The following is a 24,760-nucleotide window of genomic DNA, read 5'->3' on the forward strand; positions in this document are numbered from 1 at the left end:
GTAATGCAGGATGAGTATACAAATATAAAAAATATCTAGGATTTTACTATGATGAAAATAACGTCTTCATCAGTTTATTAAAAATTTGTTTCTGAAGCAAGGTAACTAGATCTACATCATAAATTAATTTATAGACTAAATTCTAGCACCAAGTGTTTTGAACTTATTATCCCCCGGCATATAATGTGGGGGGGGGATACAGCTATTGGTATGTCCATCCGTCTATCTGAATCGCCCCGGAGCAGAACTCGAAAACCGTTAAATATTTCTTCATCAAACTTTGCATTCATATCACTCAAGTGGTGAACTTGTGCTTTTTGCTAATTAGGGATTTTAGAAATTTAAATTTTTTACATTTCAATGGCAACAAGTTGGACTTAGGTTCTATAAGGGTGGTGTTCATTTCCGGAGCGTAACTCAAAAACCGTTACATACTTTCTTACAACACTTTGCATGTCTACCAGGCACATACTGAACTGTTGCCTTTTGCTACTTAGGAATTTTAGAAATTTTTATTTTTTATGTTTCCATGGCAACAAGTTGAATTTAAGTTTTCATATAGGGTGTGTTATCTTATGGAGTATAACAAATAAAATGTTTAATATTTCCTTGTCAAACATTGCATGTCTATTTATAAAGCACATACTGAACTGCCATTTGATATTCAGGAGTTTTAGAAATGTTTATTTTAGAATTTCCATTGCAGCTATTTTGACATGGGCTAAGAGAAATGTTGGGTCAGTTACCTGGTTTGGGACCATAATGTGTTAAAATGGGCGGGGGATATAGATGACTTTGTTGACAATGCGCTTGTTATCCCCCGCCCAACGAAGTTGGCCGGGGATATAGAAACGGGGTCCGTCCGTACGTCCGTCACGTTTCATTTCCGGAGCATAACTCATAAACCGTTCAATATTTTTTCATCAAACTTTGCAGGTCTGTTAGGTACATGCTGAACTGATGCCTTTTGCTATTGAGAAATTTTTAGAAATTTTTATTTTTTACGTTTCCATGGCAACAAGTGGACTTAGGTTCCAAACTCTTTTTTTTTTTACAATTTCCATGACAAGTTCCACCTCGGTTAAAAAAGGTTAGGGTTTGTTGAGATTTAATTATGTCATAAATTCTGCAACAGGGGCGGGGGATATAGCCACGTTAGTGGCAAACTCTTGTTTAGTTATTGTTTCTTGTAATTTGTCATTTGTTTGACCATTACAAGGGTTTTCACGATCGTTGTCATCCAGATTCAAGATGAAGGCAAGACGAACACAACGAAAAAAACCAAACATTTCAAAAGATCTACTTATTTCTTTTTTATTTTCATTGTATACGTAATTGGAAAATTATTTTAAAAAGAATTATGAATAGAATCTGTTTTCACTCATTTCCAGATAACAGCGGCTGTTCGCTCAGTAACATGGAGAAATACCTCCATTTTCGAAAGCTTCGTATGAATAACACGTTTGTCGAAGACTGACATAAAACACATCGCTAGAAAGCTTGTTTTTTCACCTACACGCTCGTGACATTGCCTTTGTCTTTTTCGTAGCTATAACATAAGATTTTATTGGATAAAATGGTTTCTAATGACGCTTTCTTGCCGAAATCTGCTACAAGGTTCATGATTGGTCAAATTCGAGCACGTGACCTGAGACAGGCAATCAAATTACAAATCCTCGTGTACGATGAATTTCAGATTTTTACGAAATATTTTGGTTAAATCGTGTTATTCTGAACGTTTTAAGCAGGAAATCGCGATCTATATTAAAAATATGGAGCTTCGTGGATGTTTCATGCTAGGTTACAAGCTGTGACAAAGATTTTTCATGCATATATTTTGGCATTGAACATCGTGTCTGAGCCGAGAATTCGATGCGACGAAAGCCAAGATGTCATTCGACTAACATTACACGCGATCGCACGAAAAGATGGAAATAATAACTTCGCTGTAAGTTTGACCACTTTTATATATATTTTTTTTGATTTTATTTATCACTTTGTATATATATATTTAAAGATTTGCTTGAAACGTCTTTGTTTTGCTCTTTGACATGTTCGATGTGCACCCGTTGTCGAGAGTGTGTGTCCGAGAATTATATTTTCAATAACATTGCGGGAAATAGTTAATAACTTTTTCATCTATCGATAAAAAAATGATTGATAAATTGAAATAGAATACGTATTTCAGACATTGTGAGATGTGATAGATTTAATAAATGAATGGTATGACAGGTAGGTCCATAAAAATATTTACTATTTTGACGTGACTAATGCTTCTTGGCCTGTTTACCGGCCTGCGGTGTTGAAAGAGTTAAAACACATTTAAAACGCATCTGTGATAAAGGTTTATTTACAAAAGTAAGACATACGTCTTTGAAAAAACGTATCGTGAAAAATCGAGATACAGCACCTCACAAATCGCACACCGTATCGTATGGAGTGAATCACGATGCATCGGTGTCCCAGGATATCGTTTCAGCCCTATAATTTGTGTGTTGGACTGGAATAAAGACATAAATCGTGGACATTCCACAGTATCGTTTTGTGAAGATGTGAAGACGACATGGTAGATAGGTTTTGAAACCAAAGACCTACGCGTCTGTTTAAAAGTTTTGTAATCGTTTGATGTTTTTTTATTACCAATAAAACTTAGTCCTTGATGTCAAAACTGCCCATGTTGGTTGCTGTTTACATGACGTCACCCGTTGACGCATTAACCAATGAAATGTGTGAGTTAGCATGTCATATTGACCTGTTAGATCATTCGTATAAGTTCCGCCCACTGAGAGTGCGGTAGTTCCTACCGTTAATGCCCCTTTAACATTAATATTTGAAGCCTAAATCCTTAATCGTAATGCATAGATTTCACGCTCGAGTTTTTCGAATTAGTGTCTGACAACAGCGGCAGTAGAGATATAACATATATTGATATGACATAACATAAATATTTTAACTTATCCTGCATTACTCCTTAATGCATTCACTGCTCACCTTTGACAGCAGTGAAAGCTGTGATTGACCCTTCTTGAAGAAATAAAGATGTTGTTCCATAGCAGGACCCCCAATGACAAGCTGCCACCTCATACCGGAAGTGGTAGATGCACTGTTGGTCACGACAAAGTACAGACGTGTTTCCAAATCCCTTGATAACTTCAGCAGTCAAATCAAGGGTTAAATCATTGCCATAAATCCTGTAGTTTGGCTGTCATCACACCACAAGTCCTTTTCACTGTTGACTATCCAATATTAGTTATACAAAGTGTTTTATAAATAAATAAAATGCCAGGCTGCCCCCCTACACTTTAGAAGGTCCGATACATTATTTAATAAACTGCAGTTTATTGTAACCATAACTTGAATAGTAAATTTACTGCAGGTTATAAGGACCCTTACAAATTTGAAACAATGGGCCCGATACAAGGCCTACCTGCAACAGGCTTACTCTGTGCAATGTCTTACTACACTGTAGAATATTTAACTAAGTTACATTAGTCAGGTTAAGACTATAGAACTGCCATCATCGAAGTAGATAGTGAAATTATACTTGTCACAAGTGTGGTCAGTTGTGGACAATAGGAACCTTTGTTGGAAGTGTTTCCCATGACTGAATGGCGACTTTCAGATGCTCTGCGTGTACTGTTTTTTTCAAGACAAGATAACAGCCATCATCGATCTTCTATCACATGATGCCGGCTCGGCATGGCTCTCCATCGCCTTGGTGTCTTGCAAACACTGCCTTTGGGATGATCAATTTAAGGCTCTGCTTTTGTCAGCTCCACTGTTCCTCTTGAAGCCTTTGCAAATAATAAATCCATGAGGTTGCACAAGAAGTGCACAATGTTCATTGTTATCCCCAATTTGTGCCCGCTCATCAGGATCTCAGGGATTTAACTAGTTTCCGTTTTACACCTTTTCATGGATATAATGGGCAACAGGAATAGTCCTCATCAAGGACTCCTGAGAGATTCATCAGCTAAGTGACTTTAATCTATTTCGGGACAACTGGTTCCTTCCACCTCTTCTTCCAATCATACACACTTGACCCCTTAGTGATAATAAACGGTTATCAGTTTCCTTTGATCACCACTACGATCCATCCTCTACAGTGAAAGTATCCTGCCAGCCAGCTAGCTGCCGATCCTGACAATGACAAAAGGTACAATATTCTGAAATAATGCCATCATCAATTGTCTCAGTACGAGACTCACATATTTTATTCTTTTACATGCTGAAAAAGACAAATTAAACCTTGATGTTCAACATATGGTCTTTCAAAAATCTGTAGCTAGAAGAACCGCCTCATTTCCGCATGACTTCTGTTGCGTTACTCTGTACGCTCATATGTCAGCGATTTTCTTGTCTTACAGGATGCGTATCCATCAGGAGCTTGGCCATTTCTTTCGATTTGTGTTACAAGGCCGTCCTTACAATGGAAAGTGCTCCCTTCATCTTCATGGCATTGTTTTCAACTTCTATATCTACGATTGCATTCAGGAAAACACTGATGTCACCGTCCTTCAACAGCTCGCTTTCACAAAGTCAGTTGGTCAATGTCAGCAAGTCCGAATTGACTCCCAGCCAGCTTCTCAGTCTGTTGACATCAGAACAACCTCTCATCTTGCAAGGGCAACTTCCACTTTTTCAATGCTTTCTCACGCCGTTCACTCAGATCGATGACTGTCGACCACTGATCTCCCCGCTCCACCTCCGTCCACTTCTTCAATGGTGGCTCATCAAATTGAACGTCTGCGTCAGGGTCTCTTTGAGGCCGTTCGTATCTTCAAGATCTCGTCACATCCCAGGGGTCTCCTGTCCCGACCAGACCTGACCGGACAAGCTTTCGACAACAGAATGGTGCCTTCTTGACCTGGCGCTCTTCAAGTGGATTTTTCACTTATATTTGCCCCCAGAGTCGATCTATTCACCACTCAGCTATCCTAAGTTGTGTCTCCCATCCCCAACCCACAGGCTTTGGATCATGATGCCTTGGCAATCCCATGGGAGGGACTCAATGCCTATGCCTTTCCTCCAACAGGTGTTCTTACTCTGGTTTTTCAAAAGGTGGAGGCCATCAATCACTTGGCTCTGACTTTGGTGCCACCCTATTGCCCAGCGTGCCAAACTCAATAAGGGGCGGTTGAGTAGCCTAGTGGTTAAAGTGTGAAACCCATTTCTGGTGTCCCCCGCCGTTATATTGCTGAAATATTGCTAAAAGCGGTGCAAAAAACATATCCTCACTCACTCGCTCAATTGAACGGTTCCACCGTCTTCCACTCCATGATGACCTGCTACCTCATGTCCGGTTGCTGCATCAGTCCCTTGTAACGCTCCATCTATGCGATTGGTGCATCTGCAGAGGTCCCTTCTCGCTGAAGGCTATTCTAAGCGTCTATTACTGCAGCTCATAGATCTTCCACCACATGCCTTATAAGATCATAAGCGGATGGCCTTTGAGACTTATAGTCGCGCTCGCGATGATTGGCCTCAACAGATCGCTGAATATCTGCATCTTCTTTGTCTGAGAGTGGAACTGGTTGGGTCCGGTGAGAGAGCACTGTATCTTCCATCCTCCTGAGGCAAGAGAGTTAACTGACTTTAAAAGTCCAGTTTCCACCCTTGCCGAACTAGGCTGGAATTACTGGGCTCGATCGTAGTGCCACCAGTGGCTATTACCAGTTATGTGACGTTTTGGTCTCTGATGTCCAGGGTCCCCGTAAGTTTAAACTATTGATCCTGGCTCAACAGATGTCTTGGCCTACTCAACGCAGATAATGCCGTACACTTGATCTTGTTCCTGTTCTCTTGCTCACTTGTGTATAAATGGAATAAATCTTTAAACTTGAACTCTGTGTTTTTTGCTTCTTGTTTGTTTAGGTATTCCCAGATCGAGTTTCCCGTTTGATGGGTGGATTCGCTCATCTTTAGATCTGTAGAGACCATTGAAGTCACCGTCGGGCGCGGCCATGCATACTGTGTCCTGAAACTCTAGTCCGCTCAGCTCTACCTTGTGTATCTGTGATGTTGTGTTTTGGTTCAAAGATCCTCTTCTGGATATTCTCTTCCTGGCTCGCTTCATTCACTAGGGTTAAATGAGATGCCAAGCTTGTGCATGCTATGGTCATTTGGAGATAGTAGTGTACATGTCTTGTAGAAACGCTTGGCACTCCCCCTTCCTGACTGATTACTAGTCGTATGCTGTATCGATCTTTCATTGAACAATAACACACATGAAAACACGTTTGGCATGTATTACCTACTCGAGCTCATGTTCCGTCTCATTTGCGGATTCGTATATCAGGATCGTTTCACCTGTTGTGGGAGTGTTTTCCCGCTCACAAGTTCTTGTTGTTTTTGTATGACACTAGGCAGTTATGTTTTTATATATTTCATTGTTTAGAACCTGCTTCCTCGTTTTGTCTCAGTTGTAGACATTCAGTCTAGGGTATCTGTGCCCACTGTCCAACCGTTGAATAAATGCATATTGTGAGACAGGATAAGTTAACAAATTTGAGTTTATTATAATTTCTATATTTATATACTTATCCTTCTCACACGCTATATGCCCACCCATCCATCCCTGCATCTCGGTTCCTCTGGCCTGATAGCTCTGACGAAAGAGAATGAGTTGGTAGAGACAGACATGTGATCAAGTCGTATAAGGTTCATGTGCACGGAATCACGTACATGGCCTGTAACCATTGTGATACTGGCATGTGTTGGGGTGAATTGTCTTTAAGAAGCTGGAAACTTTGTTCAAGAACGTTTCCACAAAGGAACGAAAGGAAAGAAGAAATGCATATTGTAAGACAGGATAGGTATATATAAATACACAATTTAGAATAAAATTTCCAATATTCACCAAGATCACTTGAAATAAAGATTAGTGTATATTTGTCATTTATTGTATCCTGCAATTTCTTACATGTTAGAATCACCTTATATTCTCATTTCAGCAATTGTCATGACCTCAAAAATTGACTTTGCATATTAAATTAACTGAAATGGTTTGTACTTTACCCTCGCATTGCATGCTGATGAACAATATATACATGAATTTGAAGTCTCTACTGCATGTGATGCTAAACTAAATCCAGCAGGCAGTGTTAAGAAGTGTGCAAACAATTATGCAGGGTTAAAGTAATTTCTTCTATAAAGTGGAAAAATAGTCATTCTTGTTTGGAATTTTTTCTGACTTTTGCTGCAGACTCTAGGTCTGTTACACAACCAATTAACAGCCACACTTGACACTGGCTTGATTGATCGGGATATCATCTGATCTATCTCACTTTCAATAACCTTTTGATAAACAGTGCCTTATCATTAATATTTTTTCTCACCACAGGAGAAACCAAAACCAATGATGGTTAAAAAGAACCAAAAATCCAGGGTTCAACCATCTAAAAAAGTGAAAGTGAAAGAGATAGTAAAGGATGAAGATGACAGTGAAGATGAAAGCATGGAGGATGACACTGACAGTGAAGGTGAGAACACCATTCCACCTGTCATAACCAAGGAACAGAAAAATGAGGATGAAGATGAAGATGAGAACGAGGACAGTGATGAAGAGAGCATTACTAGCACAAACAAGACAGCTGAAGCATCTGATAGTGATGAGGACAGTTGTGATGATAGCAGTGAAGACGAAGGTGAAGGTAAGTGTTGTCGAACTATTCTCAATTCTCAAATGATCTCAATACGACTTATATATATATATATATATATATATTTATATTGAAGGATATATGTGCTACTTGCAACTTTCATAATTAAATATTTCATTTTTCTTTATGCGAACTTGATTTGTGAAACATGGTATGCTTGTGTTTTACATATATTTGTATTGATGAGCAGACATTCATATTTTGCTAACAAATAAAACCAATAATTATTTTCTCAGGATATGTTGACAAAGGACAATGTTGCAAATATTTCTTTCTCCTTCAATTGCACCAGTTTTGATGATCACTGATGTTGGTCACCATGATAAGATTGAATGTTCATGAAATGGCAGTTTCAGATAACATACAGCCAAGATAATGGAAATTTGATGTGAATGATGACAAGAAATTGTCATGAGGCCAGGGTCAAGCTCACTAGATGGAAAACTTTCCCTGTGTTTGGTTACATTTTCTCTTAAAGTGTTAATATTTTTATCACAAAACTTGGTTTGTGACTTGATACTGAAATAGGATAACTTCCTGTAGAAAGGCTTTTTGTCCTCATATCTGCGTGTGATGTCATATTTCTGGTCTCTCAATTTTTAGTTCAACTGGCCAGAAAGTCCATGTGAGCTCAATGTTTCTTTTTTCTCAATATTATAAAATTTCACCATTTGACCTAAGGGTTTTGATCATGCTTTTAATTTTTTATCATATTGTGTATTTGGATCTGTAAACAACTTATGAAATTGCAAGATTGAGAAAATTCAACTTTGGCATGTATGAACACACAATGCCATTTAGAAAGTGGTCATATGTAACAAATGTTATATTTGGGATACTTTCTTATTAAAGTACAGATTCTCGTACTTTTTCGGGTTGAGTCCCGTCTGGGATTAGAACCCACACTGCCAGAGTGAGGCACCTAATCTCCAGCACACTCCATTTAAGGTTTGCTTGTACCAATTCCGTAACAAAATAGTCACCGGAAATTGCCACAACGAAATTGGCGTGTTCCAGGGGTGTCCCAAATATTCATCAAATATTACCACCAAAGGTGTTACTTTTAGCATGCAACCAAGAACAAAACAATAAGATGCATATGGCACACTAACTTCATGAAAACTTTCAATAGTTTCTGTGGGGAACCTTACAAGATATGATCTTTAAAGTAAAGTTTCGGTGAAAAAAATGATCAAAATCAAAATCCAATAGATCCGTCGATTTAAAAGATATCCAAAATCGGCTAACAGAGTTTGATGTGCTATGTATGGAGACCATTCTCAGAAAGTGTGAAAACATTTCATGCAATGGATTCAGAGGAGTATGCATTTAAAGACAGGTCCCCGAAAGACAATGTGAAAACCTTGAATCCAATATGGCTGCCAAACCACGTGACCAATGACCAAAGCCAAAGAACATCAAATGTCAAGCACCCAAAGCAGCAGACACATCTAAAGTTTGAAAGTAATTGGACAAGCGGTTGCGGAGCAATAGGGCAAAATATAGCTTTTAAAATTGCTTATTTTTCAGTTATCTGCCCTTGGTCTTTAGGCCTATGGCCGTGGAATTTGTGTGGTATCTGGTACATAAGTATCTGGATACACATACAAAATTTGAATGGAATCGAGGCAGTGGTTATTATGCTAGCTCTGGTACAAAATTCGGCGGAATAATAATAATATTAAATCGAAACGATAGCACTGGGACTCTTCAGCTTTTCGGCTTGGTGACTCTTAACCAGACTGTAACTTCTTTGGAAGTTGAGCTCCAGTCAAATGGATGAGTTCGTCCTTGTTTATGTCGTATTGCTGAGATAAAGTGCTAAACCTGTTTCCGACCTCGTCCATGTTCGAATCCTCAAATGGTTTGGCTGTAACAACGCCGTCAAATGTAATGAACCGCTTGTCAGACATCACCACGTGTGTCCCAGTGTGTTCTTAACCCATGTTTGACTTCGACCATGTTCAAATCCTCAAATGGTTTGCCTGTACCAACGCCGTCAAATGTAATGAACTGCTTGTCAGACATCACCACGTGTGTCCAAGTGTGTTCTTAACCAATGTTTGACTTCGACCATGTTCGAATCCTTAAATGGTTTGCCTGTACCAACGCCGTCTAATGTAATGAACCGCTTGTGAGACATCACCACATGTGTCCCAGTGTGTTTTTAACCCATGTTTGACTTCGACCATGTTCGAATCCTCAAATGGTTTGCCTGTACCAACGCCGTCAAATGTAATGAACCGCTTGTCAGACATCACCACGTGTGTCACAGTGTGTTCTTAACCCATGTTTGACTTCGACCATGTTCGAATCCTCAAATGGTTTGCCTGTACCAACGCCGTTAAATGTAATGAACCGCTTGTCAGACATCCCCACATATGTCCCAGTGTGTTCTTAACCCATTTCCGACCTCGAATCCTCATGTTCGAATCCTCAAAGGGTTTGCTTGTACCAACTCCGTCAAAAGATAGTCACCGTTTGCAGGACATCACCACTACGAAATTGGTGTGTGCCAGAGTTAACCAGAGTGTACTAAACCCATTTACCACCCAGACAATGTTCGAATCCCGATAATCGCCTCTTGAGACAAGCATGGGTTGCTGAAGACCAATTCTAACCCTCATCTTCAAGGGTAGTATTCATACTGCAAAAGACACTTGACGGTCAAAGGGAAATAACCCTAGGTTTTCTGAGCGATATATTCGGTATTTTGTCAATATTACCACCAAGCGGTGTTACTTTTAGCATGCAGCCAAGAACAAAAGATGAGATACATGTGCCCGACTAACTTCATGTAAACTTTCAATTGTTTCTGTGGAGAACCTTACAAGATGTGATCTTTATATAAAGGAAAAATTCGGTGAAAGAAATCATCAAAATCAAAATCAAACAGAGCCGTCACTAAGACAGATATCAATAAACGGCTAACAGAGTTTGTTGTGTTCTGTATGGAGACAATTCTCAGAAAGTTTGAAAGCATTTCATGCAGTGGATTCAGAGGAGATAGTATTTGAAGACAGGTACCCAAAAAACCCTGTGAAAACCTTGAATCCAATATGGCAGCAACTAAAAAAGATATCCAAAATCGGCTAACAGAGTTTGATGTGATATGTATGGAGACAGTACTCAGAAAGTTTGGATGCATTTCATGCATTAGATTCAGAGGAGATAGGATTTGAAGACAGGTACCCCCAAAACCCTGTAAAAACTTTGAATCCAATATGGCTGCCAAAGCACGTGACCAATGACCAAGATCAAAGAACAGAAAATGTTAAGCACCCGAAGCAGCAGACATGTGTAAAGTTTGAAAGTAATCGGACGAGCGGTGGCGGAGCAATAAGGCGAAATATATCTTCAAAAAATACTTGTTTTTCAGTTATCTGCCCTTGGCCATAGGGTCTACGGCCTTGGAATTTTTGTGGTATCTGGTACCTAACAACTTGCACACACACAAAAAATTTGAACAAAATCGAGCCAGTGGTTAAACTGCTATCTCTGGAACAAAAAACGGCGGAATAATAAATAATAATAATAATAATAAATATAGCTGCAAGCAGCGATGTCGGGCTCCCGCTGGTTATAATTGTAGCAGCGGATCCTGTTCTATTCATAGATGTACTTTTGTAAAATTGCACTTTGGTTATACAGAGTACTAAAAACCATTGAAACTGAGTTCTTAATTTAACTAATTTATTACCATTAAGGCATTTTCTCCTGTTGTTACATAAAAGCATTCGGATATGCGGAAGGATATGTGCTATACTGTGTACGAGTATAAGATGATCTGGATTATCAATAGGATATTTCACCGGTCCGTTTTGACCAAGAAAAAAATTCCCATTTTGGCTCAGGGTATGTTCAGGATGGAAGATACCAGCATGCAGGGGTGTTGGTGACTTGTTATTGTAATTGGCAGGACATGGATCTTGACATTTGACACGTGCTAAGGGATGAGATGGCTTGGGACATTATCTAACAGTAACAACACATGTCGGTCACCTCTTGTCATCTCCTTATTGAAGCAATTCAACCAATCAGCAAAGAAAACCCCAAGTCTTCCAAGCTTTTGTTATCAAAGTTTCAAAGAAAATTAGCTGTAAACGCAATAGAGATCATAACACTTAAGTAAGTAAACAAAGGGACTGGTTTCTAAACGATAATGATATTGGTAAATAATACTTCCTTAAGTTGGCATTATATCAGGGATGTCTCAGAAACAAAATGGAATTTTCAATAATGAACATGTTCGCATTATAAAAAGGTAATTTGATAGTGTGGAAATCCGTTCTAAGAAACCACGTGGTGTTACTTTGATACCAATGATACAAGGTCATGGTCATTCATAATTGGCGCCCTATGAAGCTTCAGAAGTGTGGACCTTCTAAAACAGGTCATTTTTCCTGTTTACTTACAAGTCACTACCGGTATCAAGAAGGATATGTGCATTACTGTGTATCATTATAATATAGCCTTTATTAACTATGTGACATGTAACTTGTCCGTTTTGACTGTGAAAAACAGTCCATTTTGGCACAGGTCCAGTTTGGCATTATTAAGGGTGGTAACTCTATTCGTCCCGTTGGCAACTGGAGCCTTCATTACCCGCCACTACAACAGTATCAACATCTGTAGCCGAGTATTATACTGCTCTCCTATCTTCTATTTTACCTAGTATCAGTGCCGGCCGAAAGAATAAGTGTTTGTGCGTTTAACACAATCTACCGGGAGCTTAATTAGCGCGTCTCGCAAAACGCTACCGTGGCTCACGCTCCAATATGCACTCGACTGACCCATCCTCGGTCAAGCTAACGCGCTGTGCGGTCAATAAACATGCATTCCGCAATTCTGTGTTTCCTTAACTCTATTGACAGTGTGTATTGTGAATTCGCGCCAATGCAGATATGAGCTTCCACGTGGACCACTAACGAACAAAAAATACGATGTTGATATAGATCCATCTGAAAACAATAATGCCCTCCATACATCATGTCATACAAGGTGTCTGGTTCTGTTATGTGTTTTACACACATCTGGATTTATCGTCCATACGTGCATGTGCGCAAAACTGCGTGCTTCCCGCTGGCAGAGAGTACAACATATAGCGCGAAGAAAATCCATACAGAAACAGACTATAGAAATCGCTATCGTCGAAACATGAAGTGAACCTGTCTGTTGTAGTAAGAAAATTATGACAAGTACGTTTAAAAGATAGTACATTAATCGGAGAGTTCAGCGAGATCAAACTTTCAATCACAAACCTGCCGTAAATCCCACAGTCTGAACAGCATTTATGAAGGAGGTAACACTTCGGGCGAGATGTAGGTCATGTTTTGACTGAAGCACCCCACACGCGGCTCTCGGACGACCTCGCTATTACCGTGCACGTGGGTCACGTTCCAATATGCACCCGACCGACCGACCAAGCCGCATGGGACTGAGGTACGCTAACACACTGTGAGGCCAATAAACATGTATGCGCAGTTCTTTGCTTAACTGACTATGTGTATTGTGAATTCGCGCCAATTGATGCAGATATGAGCTTTGACATAACAAAACATGCGATGTTGATATTTGCTCCAAGTTTCTATACAGAACCGTTGAACGTACGAGCGCAAACGTAAATGTATTTCTATAGTCCGTTTCTGCTTGCGTTGTCCATCAGCTGTTTTAACACTGTATCTCATTGACCCTGATAACTGATTTCTGTAGTCCACAGCCGAAAACTATACACAAAGCTCACGTACTACAGACTGTAGTTTGTTATATAAATAAACCTATACCGACAATAGTGTAGCGTATAGCGCCAAGAGAACGGAATCGTATGCACGAGTATTGCTGTCGATTGAAGTGCAGTGAACGGGACTTATTTGTCATTCTATGGCTGCTTCTTTCAGTGTCTTTTACTTTAAAAAAATGTTTGAAGCGTTCGTAAAGCACCCATGTCACCCCCACTAAATGACATTTCCAGAACATGTGAAATAAGAGTTTGATGTATGTAGGATTTGTGATTTGTGACTGCACTTCAATATCGAATTGCACATGTAAATACCAAAGATTGCCTAGTCTGCCAGTTGTTGAATGATCTGGTTAGGAGAAAGATGTTGAAAGATGTTGTTATACATAAATTATGCATCATTTCTCTCCCCGTCGTCTTATTTCCTATGTCGCTACAATTGGTCGTGGTAGCAGACATCCCCACTCAATATACATATACCAAATCTGGTCGAAATCGGACAAGTAGTTTCGGAGTTACGGGTATTTAGAGTTCAGCTACGGGTATTTAGAGTTGTGCTATTTGGCAAGTTTATGGACCTGGGCCAAAGAGTGCCATATTCAAAATGCTTTAGCTCCGTTGTCCACTGAGCTACAATCAAACCGCTTGGTGTTCTGGAATCGCAAGGACAAGGGCTATCAGGTCAACATATCACATACGTATATTTTCTTTGAAGTTGTTAGTATGGTACTTGGAGCCAAAGTGTGGAGAGTTTGGAAGCTTTTGAGCTGGTAGTTTGAGCTGAGCAGATTTTGGGAGTCAAGTACTGAGAAATCTGCTAAAAAACAGTGCAAAAACACTTAATCCGATCTGGAGGCCAAACGAAGCAATTTCGCTACATTGGATGTGTAGAGATTTTGTTTGGCATCTGATTCCGGATCTGTTCAGGAATTTTGGAAGTCTTTGGAGCTTTCGTGGCGGAGATATTAGCTGTTGAAATTGCGATTTTTAAAGTTGTTTTGAGTTGTCTGCCCTTAGTCTTTGAGTCTAGAGTCTTGAGATTTTTGTGGGCATAACTTCAGTAGCTAAGCTATCTTTGTGGAAATTTTGAAGAGATTCTGAGCAGTAGTTTTGGAGGTAGGATTGGAACAAAAATCGGCGGAATAATAATAATAATAATAATAATAAAGAATAATAATAAACTTACCAATTACAATAGGGCTCTTGCCAAGATGGCAGGGAGCCCTAATAAATATAGCTGCAAAGCAGCAATGGCGGGCTCCAAGCTATACTGTGCACAAACGTCCATGTTCGAAGCCTCAAAGGGTTTCCTTGTACCAAATCCCTCAAATGTAGGCACCACTTGTAGGGTATTGCCGCTACGAAATTGTCGTGTGCCGGAGTATCCAAGTCTGTTCTTAACCCATTTCCGACCTCGGACATGTTCGAATCCATTTAAGGTTTGCTTGTACCAATTCCGTAAAGAAATAGTCACCGGAAATCGCCCCAATGAAATAGGCGTGCTCCAGGGGTGTACCAAATGTTAATCAAATATTACCACCAAAGGTGTTACTTTTAGCATGCAACCAAGAACAAACAATAAGATGCATATGGCACACTAACTTCATGAAAACTTTCAATAGTTTCTGTGGAGAACCTTACAAGATATGATCTTCAAAGTAAAGTTTCGGTGAAAAAAATGATCAAAATCAAAATCCAATAGGTCCGCCGCTATAAAAGATGTCAAAAATCGGCTAACAGAGTTTGATGTGCTATGTAAGGAGACCATTCTCAGAAAGTTTGAAAACATTTCATGCAATGGATTCAGAAGATTTATGCATTTAAAAACAGGTACCCAAAAGACAATGTGAAAACCTTGAATCCAATATGGCTGCCAAACCACGTGACCAATGACCAAAGTCAGAGAACATAAAATGTCAAGCACCCAAAGCAGCAGACACATCTAAAGTTTGAAAGTAATTGGACAAGCGGTTGCGGAGCAATAGGGCTAAATATAGCTTTAGAAATTGCTTATTTTTCAGTTATCTGCCCTTTGTCTTTGGGCCTACGGCCTTGGAATTTGTGTGGTATCTGGTACATAAGTATCTGGATACACATACAAAATTTGAACGGAATCGAAACTGGTTATTAAGCTAGCACTGGTACAAAAATCGGCATAATAATAATATTAAATCGAACGATAGCACTGGGACTCTTCAGCTTTTCGGCTTGGTGACTCTTTAACAGGCTGAGATAAAGTGCTAAACCTGTTTTTTCGACCTCGTCCATGTTCGAATCCTGATATGGTTTGCCTGTACCAACGCCGTCAAATGTAATGACCCGCTTGTCAGACATCCCCACGTGTCCCAGTGTGTTCTTAACCCATGATTGACTTCGACCATGTTCGAATCCTCAAATGGTTTGCCTGTACCAACGCCGTCAAATGTAATGAACCGCTTGTCAGACATCCCCAGATATGTCCCAGTGTGTTCTTAACCCATGTTTGACTTCGACCAAGTTCGAATCCTCAAAGGGTTTGCCTGTACCAACGCCGTCAAATGTAATGAACTGCTTGTGAGACATCACCACATATGTCCCAGTGTGTTCTTAACCCATGTTTGACTTCGACCATGTTCGACTTCGACCATGTTCGAATCCGCATATGGTTTGCTTGTACCAACTCATGCAAAAGATAGTCACCGTTTGCAGGACATCACCGCTACGAAATTGGTGTGTGCCAGAGTTCACCAGTGTGTTCTAAACCCATTTACCACCAAGACAATGTTCGAATCCCGATAATCACCTCTTGCGACAAGCATGGGTTGCTGAAGACCAATTCTAACCCTCATCTTCAAGGGTAGTATACATACTGCAAAAGACACTTGACGGTCGAAGGGAAATAACCCTAGGTTTTCTGAGCGATGTTATCGGTATTTTGTCAATATTACCACCAAGCGGTGTTACTTTTAGCATGCAACAAAGAACAAAATATCATGTACATATGTCCGACTAACTTCATGTGAACTTTCAATGGTTTCTGTGGAGAACCTTACAAGATATGATCTTTGTATAAAGTAAAAATTTGGTGAAAGAAATCATCAAAATCAAAATCCAGTAGCGCCGTCACCAAGAAAGATATCCAAAAACGGCTATGGCAATTTGTTGTGTTCTGTATGGAGACAATTCTCAGAAAGATTGAAAGCATTTCATGCAGTGGATTCAGAGGAGATAGTATTTGAAGACAGGTACCCAAAAAACCCTGTGAAAACCTTAAATCCAATATGGCCGCTACTAAAAAAGATATCCAAAAACGGCTATGGCTATTTGTTGTGTTCTGTATGGAGACAATTCTCAGAAAGATTGAAAGCATTTCATGCAGTGGATTCAGAGGAGATAGTATTTGAAGACAGGTACCCCCAAAACCCTGTGAAAACCTTGAATCCAATATGGCTGCCAAACCATATGACCAATGACCAAAGTCAAAGAACAAACAATGTCAAGGAACTGAAGCAGCAGATACATACAAGGTTTGAAAGTAAACGAACAAACGGTTGTGGAGCAGCAGGGCAGAATATATCGTCCAAAAATACTTGTTTTACAGTTATCTGCCCTTGTCCTTTGGGCCTATGGCCTTGAGTTTTGGGGGGAATCTAGTACTCAAAGGTCTCCATACACACACAAAATTTGAAAAAAATCGGGCCAGTGGTTATTTTGCTAGCGCTGGTACAAAAATCGGCGGAATAATAAATAATAATAAATAATAAATCGAACGATTACAATAGGGCTCTACAGCCTTTCGGCTTGGAGCCCAAATAATAAATAATAATAAATCGAACGATTACAATAGGGCTCTACAGCCTTTCGGCTTGGAGCCCTAATTATACAGAAGCCTATTTCAGGTGTCATCCTCCTTAATAAAGCAGTGTAAGAAAACCATACTCACTCACTCTTTTCATGACATAATTTGTTTCAAATCATTATGATGTTAGTGTTAGTATTTGGTCCTCAGCATTTTTAATGCAGAAACATTGTATGTCATTGCTGACATTCACTTTCATAAAGCTGATTTTCTTCATATCTAGGTGAGCTACAGTGCTATGGTACTGGTTTTGTTTTTTGCAGATGAAGAAGTGAATGGGAAAAGGAAAAAGCCACAGAAAGAAAAGCCAGTAAAGAAAAGTAAAACTGAGTCTACAGGTAAGGGTATTTAGAAAATATGAGATAGTCTTCAGATTCATATGCAAAGTTTACTTGCTTACGCACGCACATCACTATTTACGTGCAATAATCTTGGCCTCAATGTTAAACCCCATTAAACTTGTTCTTCCCCGTTTTTTTTGTGTGCGTGTGCGTGCGCGTGCGAGTGCGTGCATGCGCGCAGCTATTATTATGAATGTCATGCAAACTACCCGTTCCATGAAGATAGAGGTCCCTGACGCCAGTCTTGTGATTAAGGATCTAACTAGCATTATCCCAGGAGGGGAGGAGTGTCTTTGGCCCAATAATATCCTGAGCCTATCGTATTCTTGTCGGAATGTGTCTTGCATGAGATAACGCCTTTTTCCATGTCAGCGATAGGGATCCGTAGCAGTGATAGTATTTGAGGGCTCTGATAAGGTAGAGAAGTTTGTCAGGAAGGTCAACCATGGGTCCCAGTGCAGGGATGGTACAGTGTCTGTGTCACAATGGGCCGAAACTGTCTGTCTGGTTCTTGGCAATGAATTCTGGAAGTGAACGTAAAGCAATGGAAGTCCAGTTTGGGGAATGAGTAAGGCTGGAGTTGTTCAAGGCATGGTGTTCAGAAACTCTAGTAGCCGTAGCCATGGATATGAGCAACGCTGCCTTCTGGGATTTCTGAAGTAATGTAGCAGAAGCAAGAGGCTCCCAACCTGGTATCAGGAGGGCTGTGGGGACCACTGAGAAGTTCCATTTCGGGAATGTATGAGAAATACTGACATCTTCCAAGAAAAATGAAGGCATAAGCAGTGTTCACTGTAAGTTGCGCCATTGGCGCACTAAATTTTTATATGTACAGGCGGGTTGTGTAGGCGCACTTGTGAACTTAAAAATAGATCATATTATGAGTTTTTACTCACTGTTGCAAAACTCCAAACTACGTAGGCTTTCATTGTAACAAAATTAGCGCTACCTTCCTTCCCCGAAGCGAACTGTTATTGATTTGAATACTCCGAACTCGGCACATAACTTTCCCATCTTAATGAATGACAGGCGATGCCTACAAATCGGTTTAATGAGGAAAACCGAATCACTTTGTAAAGCTTATTGTGATTGGTCTATTTCTTTAAGTGAACCAATGACGTTGCATGTTGCAAATTTACACTTTTGTTGCTATGGCGGACACACTTGCTGTCAAAAGCTGATGTCAGTCAAGAATTCTTTTAGTTTTTCACGAAGAAGCAAAGAATCAAACCTCAAATTAATTAATCCCCCCTTCAAATTAATTAATTAAAAGGATTGAGCGGCAATGCATACATATATGGGCGGTACTCCTCCAATGCAAGGACGATGCCCATCCAGCAAAATGTATGCTATGTACGGTGTGCACTACCCACAACAAAGACATGTTTACAGGGAATGGCATAGTAAATTTGACGAGTTCACTCAAAAGACATGCAATATCAAAGGTTCACAAATAGCCTAGTCAATCGAAGCAGAGAATTTGAAAAATAATTTTGAAGCAGTTAAAAGGCCTTTATCTGAAAAAAAGCAGTCATTGTAGACCTGTATGAAGGTTGTTTACTGGTTAGGCAATGTGCAGTGTTAGTATTATTTTTGCTTCTTTTTTATACAAATTCATTTTGAATTGATGTTAATTGTTCAATAAATGTGTTGAACATATCTTGCTTTCTTTTCTTGGTGTTCGGATTGTTGACCTTTCCAGTCTTGGAAGATACAAATAGTAAGTTAGAGAACTAAGAGTACTGCTCACAAGATCACAGCAATTTGACATGGCCCACAATATTTTCTAAATGGCGCACATAACTGAAGACTACGCCACTGGATGAACTTAGTCATCTGTTGTCGTAAAGGAGAGAGAAAGACGGTCTCCATGATCTAGCCACTGCTGCAGAGGCAGATTTTGAAAATCTGGAGGCCTCCATTCTTTGCGTGATAGCTTCCAGGCGGTGAGATTGGAACCTGGGAATGTTCTCGTGCTTGAGGTCTGATTTGGGTTAATGTAGAATATCCTTGCGTAACGGTAGTGGAAGAGGATTGTCATGAGTAGAGCTAATAGTCTTTGGAACCAGGGTCTCAGATCAGGGTGATCAGAATGATGGAAGAGGCTGTTGATACTAACTTCCGTATCACCCTGTCAAGGAGCGACCATGGAGGGAAGGCTACGCAAAGAGATTGGTCCCATCCATGGACAGTGTGTCTGTCTGTAAGGGCTTAGGACCCAGAACCGGACTGACATAGACTGGAAGTCGGTGGTTCAGACAAGTCACAAAAAGATTTATGTGCGGGCTGTCCCATGTCGACATGATCCAGGAGAATGTCTGGATGGTGGGGTCCATTTCTGCCGTGTCTTGACAGTCTGTCTGCGAGGATGTTCAATTTCCCGGGTATATATGTCTCGCTTCCATCCGGCAAGGTAGTGAGTCGGCCAAGTTGAATAAATGTGAGGTCTCCATCATCAGAGAGGTGGACTTGGTCCCGCCCAACATAGGCCACAACTCTGGTGTAGTCCATGGCATTAAGAATTGAGAAGGTGAGGAGATTTTTCCAGTGCTGGATTGCGTAAAATCGCCCTCATCTCTCTGCAGTAAATGTGGAGAGTCAGTTCCGATTCCATACCTAGACCCTTTCAGGAGGTCTGCCAGATGGACTCCCTAGCCAAAGTCAAGAGGTGTCCTTGAACAGGTGATGTTGCGGTGGATGTGGGGTGAGAGGAATGCATGTCATGACATGATGTCGGTGAGATGATTGTTGAAGGTGGTCGGTAAGGGAACTCGTGTGTCTAGAGGGAAGTCCCTGTTACCGTATCCATGTAGGGGTCGTAAATGTAATCTTGAGATGATCATTTTCAACACTGGAGAGTAGAAGCCCCTGCTGGAATCTATATCCCGGAGCTGACGTATGGCATGTGACTTGTGAAATGTATTCATGGCGAGGTCTCCTTCTTGCCGAACAGACAGAATCTGTGATGAGGTCGGGACGTGAGAAGAGATCAAGTCTTGAAAGACGAGATTTGAATCGAGTAGACATCTCAGCCTTCTGCTGAGCAAAAAACTGCTCCGATTAAGAACGCCGGCTGCTCAAGCGTAATGGACAGCTGTGGGCAATTGGTCAGTTGTTTAAGTGGAGGAGTCAGCTTGTCCGACTGTGACATGTGAGCCACCTTCTTCTTGGCCGCACCTTTTCTCTTGGCTTTGGTGTGTGCATCGTTAAGTTTGGAGAATGCCTTCTTGGAGAGTTGGAGACAGAGTGTACAGTGATCGTCTTCTTTACAAGAAGGCTCTCTTCGTTTCTAAAACATGTGATGGGGATCACCAGAAATCATGAACCTGCCACACTTGTGACAGGCTGATTGCGAGGTTGGTGGTGGTGGTTAGGGTAAACAAATCAACAGTCACAACTGATATTCACTTGGATTGAGCCCAGTCATCAATATACACTAATATACAAATATATACTAGCCACATAAAGAAACTGTGCACAGAGAAAATATATTATGGATTGAAATACAACACAGCAAGAACAAAATGATGCAGACGCTGTAGCAGCTGAATGATCGGACCATAAGAAAATGTCAACGGGACCTGAACAACATCTGTTACCATGACGTCAGAAGATCAAAATGGAGTAGGGGGTCAAACGACAAAGTCACAAAGTCAATAACGGGTATGACCACCCTGTGCGTGAATCACAGCAGTGCATCGGCGACGCATGGAGTCCACCAAATGGGCATGGAAGGCCTGGGTAATGGCCTGCCATATCCTCCTCAAATCCTGTGCCAAGTCACGGACGTTATCTGGAGGATGTGGAAGACGACGCAGACGGCGCTCCATTTCATCCCGCACATGCTCTGTTGGGGAGAGATCTGGAGAATTAGCAGGCCATGGCAGTAACATGACATTGTTATGGTGAAGGAAATCCATTGCGACCCTAGCCGTGTGAGGACGAGCGTTGTCCTGTTGAAATGTCAATCCTGGGCTATGACGTTGCAGGAAAGGAATGACCACAGGCCTCAGAATCTGATCTCTGTTGAAATGTTGAACCTCGATTCATCTGTAAAGACAACATTTCTCCACCATATTCGAGGTTGGTGAACATGATTTCGACACATCTTAGACGGTTGACTCGATGACTGTGTGTCAGGATGGGAAGTATGGCAGGGCGTTGTGGTCGAATCCCGTACTGACGTAAACGATTCCTGACAGTGTTGGGATGGATACGGCGCAGTCCAGGAATTGTCTGGGACGTCGTTACTGCCGTTTGGAACCTGTGTCGGAGATGTGTAACTCGAATCCATCTGTCCTGTCTTGGCGTCGTTACTCGGGGACGTCCTGAACGTGGGTGGTCGGCAACGTCATTTGTGTTCTGATAACGCCTCACCAATGCCGATATCGTGTTTTGCTTGTGATATGCTTGTGTCTTCGCCTGAGAAGTTTTGAATTTTTGAATGACCACAGATCATGCTTTCCAAAGTGACAGCGAATTTTGAGTTGCACATGCTGTGTACAGCTGCACAGGATGCACGTGCAGTAACACATTGCACGTCCATAGGCCCCCATCAATGACGTCATATCGCATGACACGTGCATGAGCGTTTGAATGTCTCCAATAATTGCTGTGTTTAAACCTATATTTCATATATGGACGGTGTGCCCTTATATCTTATGTTCTCCGTGCACAGTTTCTTTATGTGGCTAGTATAGTATAACAAAGTAATGAAGTATAGCAACGACTGTGACCACAGCTAAGTGCAGAGAGATCATCTACTTTTGTAGGGACGTGTTGACTCAAGCACACACTGGAAAGAAGTGAGGATTTTCCCGCCTTACGCACGTAAGAGATGTGGGCTGCGAGTGCTTTTTTCGGGGCAACTAATGTTGTACAGTTGACAGTGAAGAGGACCCCAGTTGAAAATCTGAAAGTTTTAGTATGGTGTGACTGCATCCAAAATACAGGATTTATGGCAACAATGTAATAGAGGTAGAGGATTCATAAAAGTTATATTTCAAATAACTCTTGAAAAAACGCATGCTGGTATACCGATCATAACATCACGAGACACCTTTTAACCTTCCAGACCATAGCCATGTCAAAATAGTATATTATTTTGTGAACCTACCTGTCATGTCATATTCATTTATTAAACACTTTTCACAATGTCTGAAAACATGTTTCGTTTCAATTCATCATATTTTATTGATAGATATAAGTTTATTAACTATTTCTCCCAATGTTCTAAAAATAGAAATTCTGGCACACATGCTTCGACAATGGGTCCCTGTAAAAAAATGTCAGAGCAAAATAAAGAACTTTCAAGCAAGTCTTTAAGTAAAGTAATAAAAATATTCAACTAAAATGTCTCTAATAGTTTAAGTTAGGGTTTTTGTTTTGATTTTCATGCTTGGACATAATGTTTAAAGCTCTCAATGCTACTGTTGAACCCATTCGACAGGCGCATAGTCGAAGTACACCCCAAAATGAAACTCGCTTTAACTGTTAAACGAGTAGGCTTTGCATATATTTTAAATTACATATGGAATGCAAAAATCCTCAGCTTGCAAAATATCAAAACTTCCAGTAGTTTATTTACCTCAAAAAGTAAACATCGCGAGTTAAGAAAGTATCAACCAAATTTATCGGCACACAGCCACCAGAAACGGCCACTGTTGACTTTTGGCACTTCTCGTTGAGCGGAATGCAGTCCGGTATTTTCTTTATAATTTTATCATTTTTCATATTCAATCATATTTTTTTGTTTGCTGACAAAAGGAAAACACTCAAAATTTTGTTTGTTGTGGAGGGTGATCATTGTCGATATCTTTTGATGTTTTGCGTGGGACACAACTATTATAGTGAAAACAAAATCATCAGCATGTACCTCGCAAATACATGAATCCTTTCCCTTGATATTCATGTAACATAGAATGGTGATCCTTATATATATATCAACAAAAGTTCAAATAAAAGATTCCGAGAAACTTGCATGTGGCGTGTTGATTCATCTTCTACCGTTTCCGGGTCACAGGAGCATGCAAGGTCAAACGGATTAAAAAATATGCCAATTGGAAGGTTAATGTTACGTCCTCTACAGACATGGAAGAACTCACTACGATCCCACACCCTAGAGTTTAAGACTTGGTTACCTCCCAACTTATCACAGGACCTGCATTGGTGGACTGACAGAGAGCACATGATGAGCGGCATTCCTCTTACTTCTCCGATGCCCGAACACCATCTATTATCAGACGCATCAGATTCGGGATGGGGAGCCCATATTGATGATCTTGCAGTATAAGGATCTTGGAGCACCGGAGAGAGGATCCTACATATCAACTGCAGGAAAATGAAGGCCATTTATTACGCCATCCTGGCATGGAATATATGTCTCTCCCAATCGTACATCCTCATAGCCACGGACAACACCACAGTAGTGGCATACGTTCAGAAACGGGGAGAAACCAGATCCAGTTTTCTGACGATGGAGAAAACATGATTGTATGCCTTGGCAGACTCCATCAGTTGCCAGATGAAAGCGAGACATATTCCCGGAAAGCTGAACATCTTTGCTGACAGCTTTTCACATCAGGGGAGAATAGTGGCAACAGAATGGACCTGACATCCCCAGATCTTTGTTTGGATAACCACGTTATGGGACACAGCACCTAGATCTCTTTGCCATTTGCCAAAACCATCAACTTCAGGTTTATCTCAGTCCAGTTCCTGATCCAATGGCTCACCAGATTGATGTGCTATCGATGGATTGGATGGGTCTATTTGCATATGCATTCCTACCATGGTCTCTCCTAGACAAGGTCATCCACAAGGTGGAGGAGACGGCTTGCATGATAATCTTGATAACACCAGTCTGGCCCAGCAGAGCGTGGTTCCCCAGAATATTAAGTCTATTAATGGAAGAGCCTCTCAGATTACCTCTCTAGTTACCTCTCCGTGGAGATCTGTTACGATAGCCGAAGTCTAACATTTTCTATGATAACCTGCCCAGCCTACATCTAATCACCTGGAAGTTAGAGTGCATTAGATGCAGACATCCGGGTACTCTGAGCTTGCCTCGGAAGCTGTGGTAAGATCATGGAGAACTTTATCCTCCCTGATATATGACAATAGACGATAGATGGGATAAGTTTTTCCAGTGGAGAAGATAAAGGGTTTATAACTAATACTATAT

At 40.7% G+C, this 24,760-nt stretch overlaps 1 protein-coding gene across 2 annotated transcripts in view; it reads left to right on the plus strand.

Moving 5' to 3' along the window:
* The window catches only part of LOC124115527 (nucleolin-like), a 92,981-nt gene that overhangs the window by 33,122 nt on the left and 35,099 nt on the right, over positions 1-24,760 (plus strand). For both annotated transcript variants that reach the window (XM_046476551.2, XM_048387103.1), the window contains exons 3-4: positions 7,343-7,652; positions 17,500-17,574. In XM_046476551.2, the coding sequence (XP_046332507.2) occupies positions 7,343-7,652; positions 17,500-17,574 (385 nt within the window). The remainder of the gene's footprint in view (positions 1-7,342; positions 7,653-17,499; positions 17,575-24,760) is intronic.

The sequence above is a fragment of the Haliotis rufescens genome, unplaced genomic scaffold, assembly GCF_023055435.1.
Source record: "Haliotis rufescens isolate VD_foot unplaced genomic scaffold, xgHalRufe1.0.p SCAF_65, whole genome shotgun sequence".
NCBI classification, from domain to species: Eukaryota; Metazoa; Mollusca; class Gastropoda; order Lepetellida; family Haliotidae; genus Haliotis; species Haliotis rufescens.